The sequence below is a fragment of the Musca vetustissima genome, unplaced genomic scaffold (assembly GCF_032173495.1).
Source record: "Musca vetustissima isolate MV318-11 ecotype Yass unplaced genomic scaffold, APGP_CSIRO_Mvet_v1 utg44898, whole genome shotgun sequence".
Classification (NCBI taxonomy): domain Eukaryota; kingdom Metazoa; phylum Arthropoda; class Insecta; order Diptera; family Muscidae; genus Musca; species Musca vetustissima.
In genome coordinates, this window is record NW_026882659.1 from 50,978 (window position 1) to 60,667 (window position 9,690).

Genomic DNA, 9,690 nt, shown 5'->3' on the forward strand with positions numbered 1-9,690 from the left:
ACGCATTGTTAAATTTTTAAGGGTCGTACCTAAATTCATGCGTATGCGTACGAATTTATTCACCTCAAAAGTTAAATACATGTATTTCAATGAATGTTACCCAAATACGCATTGCGTATCAAAATACAAAGTTGACATTTTTCAACATTGAAAATTTCAACTTTATATTTTTATACGCAATACATATTTGGGTAACATTCATTGAAATATATGTATTTAACTTTTGAAAATTTTCAATATTGACAATGCGTATTTTAAATTTTTTGCTTTTGGAAAATATAATTTTAGTCGTTGAAAAAATTGTTTTCCTATTCATGTAAACATTCTTCGATCAATAAAAAAATATTTTCATCCACTTTCGCCGTTTTCAATTAGCACAGTTGCAAATAAAGTCCCTGTGTATTTGGGTAATACGGACGTCTAACAAACTCTATAAAGGTGAGAAGGTGATTATTTTTGTACGGAGCGCAATAAATTGTATTGTATGTAACATGGTACAATTATAAAAGTTAACAGCAAATCCCAGCTGATTTGATTCCAACGTAATACTAGTGTCAATATGAATTTGACAAATTGTGTTTTTAAAAATCACCCAACAGAAAAATTGGGAACGCAAACAATTTGAAATTGTTCTTCATTAATGTGCCCCCGTATTCAATTTACTCAATCTGCCTGCTGGGAAAGTTTCAGGAAGCAAATCTTTCTTGAAGGAATTACTCGCTATTCCCAGCATTGTCATATATATGTCATATATATGGCAATGGCTCAATTAAAGGAAAGATGTGGAAGCGATAGAAATATAAATTTGATAGATTTTCATTCATGTTTTTCAATTTTTATTTTGAGGATTCGAAAATATTCCATTTTCAAAATAAAAATAATTTGATGATAATTTGTTTGTTTGTTTACATTTTTCTGTCAAATGAGTTGACACTAGTAGAACTTACAATAACAAATTTCCATGTGGTTGTTGTATTGGTTTTTGTACAACAACACTTGCTGTTACCTTTTATTATTATACCATGTGTATGTAAATATAATAATTTTCAATTTAGTTTATTTCGTATACGAGGGCCAAGCGATTCATAGAACATAATATCATAATGAATTTAATTAGATTATGTGATACGGTGAGCTAGCACATAGGGCAAAGTATACCGATCAATTCAAGCCACCGGTACCAGTTTTATTTGAGTCTTCTCTTCGATGTTGTTTTAAAAAGTATTAAGACGAAAACTATAAGTTAACGAACACACGGAACACAGCTAGTATCATAACATGCAAAAAACAGCTGATTGATAATAGGAAGCGCCCTGATTTGATTTACGGATCCCTAAATCCGGCATTCTTCGGGAAATTGGTTGTTTGGTTTATCTTCATCCGTGTTTGAATTGTGATTATATCCCAATCAAGTGAGTTTCTGTACCAAAATGAGTGATGATAACTTGAAGGAAGATTTCCAAAAATGGAATCCAATGGAAAAAGACTACAAAAGTGTCGAATTCAATCAATACAATACAGGGCCTGGTGCAAACCTTGATTCTTCTTTACAACTGGCTAACAACAATGGAAATACTACACCCTCAAAAGATGCTCCAACGCCGTTTCTATTATTTAAAAATATGCCACCGAAAATGAGTAAAACTGCTTTGAGGAATATTTGTTCCAAGCATGGTACAGTGACATCCGTACGGGACAGCCAAAAGTGTGATTACTTCTTTGTTGATTTTGCGACAGTGGCGTAAGTATAAAACCTATGAACTTGTAGAATCGCTTGAATATGAAAGACGGGATCAATCAAATTGATATACAGATACTGATTACGATCTGTACTCAGACTTTATATTTATACACCTAAGTCTGTTTTTACACGGCAGATTGGTTCCAGAAGAAGCCGTGTAAAAAAAGAAATTGATCTTCTTTCCCCTAAAGTAGTGCTATTCACATTTGCTTTGACGAGTAAAAATTGTTTGTACGCGCTAAAGGGGAATTCGCTTAAATCTTTAAGCTAGTGTTCGCAAACTATGGATGGTTTCAGACTTTTTTCTTTCATAAATACTTTTTTGTGATATGAACATACTTCGCAAAAATTAAATTTGGCAAAAAAAAAAAAAATTAAGTACATAAAATTTCAAATCGTTCTAAATGGAATAAAATTGTGAAAAAATGAAAAATATTCAATTTTCAAACCGTGGTATATCAAAACCATGTACAAAAAGATCGTGTAAAAACAGACTTAGGTGTATATTACGACTGGGAAATCAATCTGAATTAATATATTCGACCTACACATAAGTACAATTATTTTAGTAGATGTAATTTGAGACGAACAACAATAAACAACAACCAAAGCTCTGTAACATTGTTTTTAGCCCAAAGGTCCATGAGCGATTCCAAAAAATACCTCAAAATTAAAATACCTTAAATTAAACCCAAACCTTTAAATATTTTAACGTAATAGTACGTTTACATTGTACCGGATTTCGCTAACCCATTTGGTATAAATTGTACAATTGTCAAATAAACCCTCATAAAGTAGTTTCACGCGGTAAACAATTCTAATGTAAATTCCGTTTTAGACTCAAACCAATTTCAAAATAAACGAATAATTTATTTTATAAAGGCAATTTTTTAGGAGCTATGGAAAATATTAAAAAAAAGAAACACTTTAAAGTTCCGAAAAATACATTAAATTGTTATTTAAATAGATAGAACAATCCATATTAGTTAATGATTGAAGATAATTCCATGCGACTGAAACAGTTGGCCCACTCTTTTTAACATTCCGCACAGTAGCGGTTACCATCAACAGTTCCGTTACCACGCACACACAAAACGTATACGTATAAATATTTATTGTTTTGAAATAATAGCCAGTTAAAAATTAACTTTATTCATTCAGTGATATGGAGGCAACATTTCGTGCACTGGAGAATAATAATTACGGATTTCAAGTGTTTGTTGGAAAACACAAGAAATCTGTGACACCAATGGATTACAACAAGGAAAATAAGATAATTCCTGTACCACCACGTACAACTGGTATTGATTATCAAAACCGAACTATTCGTGTTCCAAGCAAGCAATTGCCCAGACCAAAAATTGAACAACCACAACAGATTGATGGAGACGAATGTAATGTATATTCTGCAGATTTTTTCCAGAATGATGCACATCAGTTAGAACGTGAAGGCTTACACGAACCAATAAAGCACGCCAAATTCAAATATCAAACAGGTCGTTCTTATATACAGTAAGTAAATTAAACTATACAAATAATATGGAAGACATATTTATAGCTACTAATATTTTATTTCATTATGTTTTAGAATGTCAGACAATATGAGGGATTTTGTAACCAAAAAACATAAAGAATCCTCGGGTAGATATTCACCATCAACGGGCATATATGTGAATAAAGTGAATGGATTCGAGAAACCCTCCAAAATTGGAAAGTGTAATGTTTGTAAACGTGAATGTGATACTATATGTAGCCGTTGTTCAGTGTACTATTGCAGTGTAGACTGTCAAAAAAGTGATTGGCAGGAACATCGTTATATATGTGGCAAACCAAAGTAAGATATAAATCACTAAACTGTTATCATCGACTGCACAATGATACCATATATATATATATATTTGTTTTTTCATTAGGAACTTACAGGAAGAATCTCTAAAACACAAGAAATCACCAATGGCAGCAAATAAACCTATGCCAGCTGTTAAAGAGTTTGAAAACACATATAATTCTCCAAAGAATTCGCACATAGAAAGTGATTGTAAATCTCTAATACCTAGAAGCGGTAATATTGTTACAATAACCGCTATAAGTAAAACCAATATTGTTTTTATTCGCGCCAAAACTTATGAAGATAATATGAGCTATTTCAAAACAATTGATGGTATTCAAGCCATGGGTAAAAAATTAAGACCCCTAGCAATTAAACCAAAATGTGGAAACGTTGTTATTGCTAAATTTGGAGACCAATATAATAGAGCTCTTGTATTAAATTCAGATAACCCTGATAAAATATTTGTAAACTATATGGATTATGGCAATTTGGATAACTTGAGATTGGAAGATTTGTATGAAGCGCCAATTGAATATGCTGAAAAGCCCAGACATGCAATGCCAGTTATCCTTAAAGGTGTGCCGGATTGTTATATGACAGAGGAGATAAGAAGTTTTATGTATTCTTATCTGAATGGTATTAACGTTTATGTGAAATACAAACCTGAAGACTATTCGAAAGAAAAGGGTGTCTATCATGTAGAACTTATCGACGAGACAACACAACAGAATTTGAACAAAATGATTATTAAGTTGTCTAAGCCTACAGAGCCCCTTTCAACAAATGAAATATGCTATATAGAGGTAAGTTATTTTCAATATTTTCTTATAAAAATAATTTATAAAATATCAGAGACGAATACTATCTCTGAATGTGAAAACATTTGAATTAATATGTTTGAACTAAAGTTTACAAATTTATAAATTTATTATATTTTAAAACCTTAGTACCTGCAACAGAAACATTTACCAAGCGGTGAAAATGTGGAGTTAATAGTAATGGATAATTCATCAATGAGTACCGGATGCGTATCTTGTACCACAAAACCATTTGCATTAGAGATTCAAAAATTTCAAAAGGATTTGCAAAAATATGTGGAAAGTATACCAAAAGAAGGATATGCTCCTAGGTAATTTTTATTAAAGCACAATTTTGAGAAGATAAAAAAACGTTCCTTTTGTAGGCAAGATGAACTTTGCATCGTAAAATATAACGAAGACGGTCTTTGGTACCGAGGTCGTTGTTTGGAGGTAGTCGGAGATGGATATCCCACAATACTCTTCATAGATTATGGCAATGTTTCTATGGTTCACATTGACGATATACGACGCTATCCTACACAATTTACATATCCAATCTATACAGCCGATTGTGAAATTCAAGGTAAGTCAATTGATTTTATAGTTTTTTGTAGTTATATTTTAATTACAATTGTACATTTATGTTATCTGAAGGACTTCCTGAATCTTGTAATGATGAAATTGTAGCCAAACTCGAAGAACTAATACCTCATGGCAGCGTCATAAAGTGTAAAAACGTCAAAGCATTTTCCGATGACCATTTTTATTCCATTTCATTGCCAGATGTTATTCAAAAACTAAACAAATGTGGTTTGTTAGAATTACCAAATATTTAAATATGATACCATATAATTTTATTCTTTTTATCTTGTTTGACCATGCATGTTTATATTTCTGTATGTGTTACCAATAAAGATGCAACGAAATATGTAATACGTTCTTCTCGAATCTGAATAGCTTTTAAGAACATATTCAGCCCAATCATGAATATCCGAAAGGAATTGGATCCTCCGATCATGAACATCTTGAGAAAAAATATATTTAAAAATTGGATCACCTTTAGAACCTTGTTTGTCACTTTTTATATGCCGAACATCATTTGTCTAGTTCTTTAAAAGAATGGAATAAAATACGACGGTGAACAAATAAATAATTATTTAAAAATATGACTTTCAAAATCTCACAAAATAAAAATGCCGGTTTTCGTATGTGATACATTTTTTTCATCCTGGCAGTGATTGGTTGAAATTTTTTGAGCGCCTGATTAGCAACCATAAATTTATTTTGAGAAATTTTTACACATTTTTCGATTTCTAATAGTGTCTTTTGTTATAAAAACTAGTAAAATGATACCTACACGTTTCTTTGGGGATTGATTTTACTTGTGGATTTTTGGTTCATGATAGAAGGAAAATGAAAAGAGAAAAATTCCTTACTGATTTGTTGCTCATGATTGGGCTGTTCATACAGTCGAACGACGAATAAAAATGTTCTCGTTTTAAACAAATTAAACATTATTTTCAAAAATTCAACGAAAACTGTTCCATTTTATCCTGCAAAAACAATAATTTCAATTTTTATAGTTACAGAAAAATGCATAAAATTTTCCGGTAAAATTTTTTAACAAAGCTGTTTTATTTTTCACGGAGACTGGCCTTTATTGCAAGATTTTTCTTCTTGGGTGAAAAAAATCAAGGTACTTAGAATGAGGTATAAGAATAATTACAAAATTTAGTACACATTTATACAATAAATTCGTATCATGATTACAATTCCACCATATGGCAAATTACAATTCCACTAAACTATTTTAGAAATCGCTTTCAAAACAACTGGAATCAGTATTAAAAACCTTATAGCCTAGACAGACGACAGCCTTAATTTGCATTAACAGCCTTAATTCAAATTAACTTGTACATTATCCTCATTTTTATGTGTTGTTAATGCACAAAATCAAACTGAATTTATACTGAATTAAGCAGTTTCAATATGGCAATGCTGTAGAAAATAAATTGATTGTTGTCAAATTTGTTTAAAAATTAAAAATAAAGGCAAAATTCAACATTTCTTCAAATTTGGAGCTGTTTTATCTTCATTATAGCTGTTAGTTTTCCTTCCGGCCATGTATCAATTTCAAAAAGATGTAACCCTAAAAAATATTGTAAATAAATGTCAATATTTTCTTCCTACACACAGACAAACAATAGTTTTGAAACAAAAAACTGGTTCATAAATGCAGAAACTCTCGTCTGTCAGGAGTAAATTTTAATTCAAATTAAGAACTTTTTAATGCAAATTAAGCTGTCGTCTGTCTATGGTATTACTTCCAATCTTTTAAAATTTTCAATTAAAATATAAAATTGATATCGAAACGATGCGATCAAAAAAATAGATTTTTTATATATTTCGTTGGGCATTCATTGATATTTGCATTTGACGTTGTTCGCTCTCACGAATTTACTTGTTCATAGGACACTGTTCTTAATTTATGTCAGTAGTTTTTTTTCGATATTTTGTTTCATGTCTTTATGCAAATTTCTAAAAAAAAACTATGAAATTAATTACTGTCTTTTTGATAAACATGGAAATAAATACCATGTTTATCAATTTAAATTTGTAAATCTAATATTTAAGTCCAAGACTGGCAACACTTGGCTGAAAGAAACTATATTTCTGTACAACTGTCGGTAAGTAATAGTTAATATGTTTCATGTGTAAAGATATCATTTCAAAATACAAAGTTATACAAAAACTTTATTAATTAATAACAATAAATGTTTACATTAAAGAATCGTCTAAAACCTTTTTAAAACAAAAAATTATCTTATACTTTAACAGTAGACTTAATTGTGCTATTAGGTGTTCATCAGGAAAGCTTGCTTTTTCACTAGTTCCTTAAATGTTCCGCTATCTTGTGTAATAAGATCGTCATATGTACCTTGCTCAGCCACTTGACCATTTTCTAAAACTGCAATTGTATCTGCATTACGTATTGTGCTAAGTCGATGGGCTATTGTCAAACAAGTCCTTCCCTTTGCCAATTCTTCCAATGCATTTTGGACCAATTCCTCAGAGACGGAATCTAAAGCACTTGTAGCTTCGTCCAATATTAATATGGTGGGATTCTAAAGTGAATAAAAAATACATGTTTTATAATTATAAATTAAATGCCGTCACCCACATTGTTATAGTAACTAACTTTGATTAAAGCTCTTGCTATTGCCACTCTTTGTTTTTGTCCACCACTCAGCATCATGCCTCTTTGCCCAACTAAAGTATCCAAACCGTTGGGCAATTGTTCTGTGAACTCATCGACATGAGCTTTACGCACAATTTCTTCAAATTCTGATTCTTTTATCGTTTCGCCTGGATTTATACCGTATAGGATATTCTCACGAATTGTGCCAGAGAAAAGCACAGGCTCCTAGAAAATAAATGCATATAAATTATGTTTCGAAAATATCGTATTTTACTTACCTGACTCACAGCTCCAATATGTTGTCTTAACCATACAGGACTCAATTCCCTCAAATCGAGATTGTCCAATAAAACACGCCCCTTCACCGGATCATATAATCTAAGTAGCAATGATGCTATTGTACTTTTGCCCGAACCGCTGCGTCCAACAAGAGCAGTAGTTTCGCCATGTCGTAAAACTAAATTAAAATCATTTAAAACTATAGAATCTGGTCTGGCAGGAAAACTAAAATTAACCCCATCAAATATAACATCTCCTCGAGGTTTTGTCTCTGGCATAATACCAACATTCGTGGGTATTAAACATTTGCGGTCTAATATTTCCCATATACGCTGAGCTGAACCCACTCCTTTGTTAAGTTCGGTGTAAAAATTGGAAAGACCATTTAGGGAAATGGCCGAATAGCCAGCGTATAAAATGAATGACGTCAGAGCACCAATAGATAATGCATCTTGAATGACCAAATTGCCACCGTAATACAAAACGGATATTATAATGATGTTACCGGACATTCCAGTCTAAAAATGAAGAAATAAATGAATACAAATTAATATAATTTGTTTAAAATGAAATATGAATTCCAAGATTTTTTTTTTTTTACTAACAAAAGATTTTTCAAAATTTTTGCATGGCCTCTTGGTTTAAACAATCTTACCGTTCCAAAGAACATGGCACGAGCCAATGTTTCCTTGTAACCTAATTGCAGAGCTTCTCCCAGTAAATTGTCGTAGGTTTTACACTCCTCATTTTCTCTCGAGAACGTTTTAACGGTTTTAACATTTCCCAAACGCTCTTCTGCTGCCTTGGATATATCGGCTAGCTTGTCCAAAAGACTGCGAGTTATTTTACGAACATAACGGCCATACACAATTGCTATTCCAGCAACGCAAGGTACCACACAAGTACTGATGAGAGCCAACTGTGGTGAGGTGTATATCTGAGAACGAACACCAAAATTGGGTTTTCAGATTAACCACCACTAAACTAAATAATTACATACCATCATAGATGTACCTGCTAAAACCATGACTGTTGACCGTAAGCCATCTGATAGGTTTTGACTCAGCGAGTTTCCTACTAAATAAGTATCAGTTGCCAAACGATTTACAAGTTCGCCAGTACCTTTTTTATCAAACCATCCGACTTCCTGATTCAACATCCTTCTATATAACTTTGAACGTAAATCTCGTACTATGCGTAATGCTGGAAAGAAGAACTGATAGAATATCACTCTGATAAACGACTGGAACCACATGGGCAACTTACAAGCACTATTGAAAAAATAAATACGTCCAAAGTTTGCTAAGCCGCCTATGAGGAAAACACCACAAAGTATCAACGAAAAATGCTTCAGCCTGTCCAGTGCTTTACCGGCCTTTTCACTATCTTTGTCGAATATAATGTCCAGTATTTTGCCAAGAACAAATGGAACGCTCATTGTTATTGTAGATGAAATCACCAAACAGCCAATGGCAGCTTAATTGGAGGGAAAGGTGCAAAACATAAAAATGAGTATTGACCCAAAAACTAAAACCTTCTTACCAGCAAGTACCAACTTTTCAGATTTTGCCAAGCCCATAAGGCGAGCAACATCGCTTCTCTTAATTTTAACCTTTGGCGCCTTGACCTTTTCAGCAGCTTCTACACTTTTCAGTCGTCGCAACAGCCATAAGCTAACCTGGTGGCTCTTTGGTTGCAAAAGTTGTTGTTGTGTTTTGGGGAAACCATTTTGTAACAACTTTGTGGGATAATTCTGGCGTATGGTTGTAAAGTTTCTAAAAGTCCAATACACTTGCGGTGATTTCGTAAGACGTGAACATTTCAAGCTCTGCAGTAACAT

General features: G+C 32.3%; 2 protein-coding genes across 2 annotated transcripts; one reads left to right on the forward strand and one right to left on the reverse strand.

Moving 5' to 3' along the window:
• The first annotated feature begins 1,430 nt into the window (after positions 1–1,430).
• LOC133329265 (protein vreteno) lies at positions 1,431–5,208 on the forward strand. The gene is made up of 7 exons (XM_061537756.1): positions 1,431–1,741; positions 2,903–3,253; positions 3,330–3,575; positions 3,655–4,375; positions 4,520–4,701; positions 4,756–4,955; positions 5,027–5,208. Exons 1-7 carry the CDS (start codon positions 1,431–1,433, stop codon positions 5,206–5,208), a joined length of 2,193 nt encoding a protein of 730 aa, XP_061393740.1.
• Positions 5,209–7,212: 2,004 nt separating this feature from the next.
• LOC133329266 (ATP-binding cassette sub-family B member 10, mitochondrial) lies at positions 7,213–9,690 on the reverse strand. The gene is made up of 7 exons (XM_061537757.1): positions 9,393–9,690; positions 9,117–9,326; positions 8,851–9,053; positions 8,506–8,787; positions 7,850–8,368; positions 7,572–7,796; positions 7,213–7,497 (listed from the first exon to the last, which is right to left on the reverse strand). The coding sequence occupies exons 1-7, from the start codon at positions 9,688–9,690 to the stop codon at positions 7,228–7,230; spliced, it is 2,007 nt and encodes a 668-aa protein (XP_061393741.1). The 3' UTR covers positions 7,213–7,227.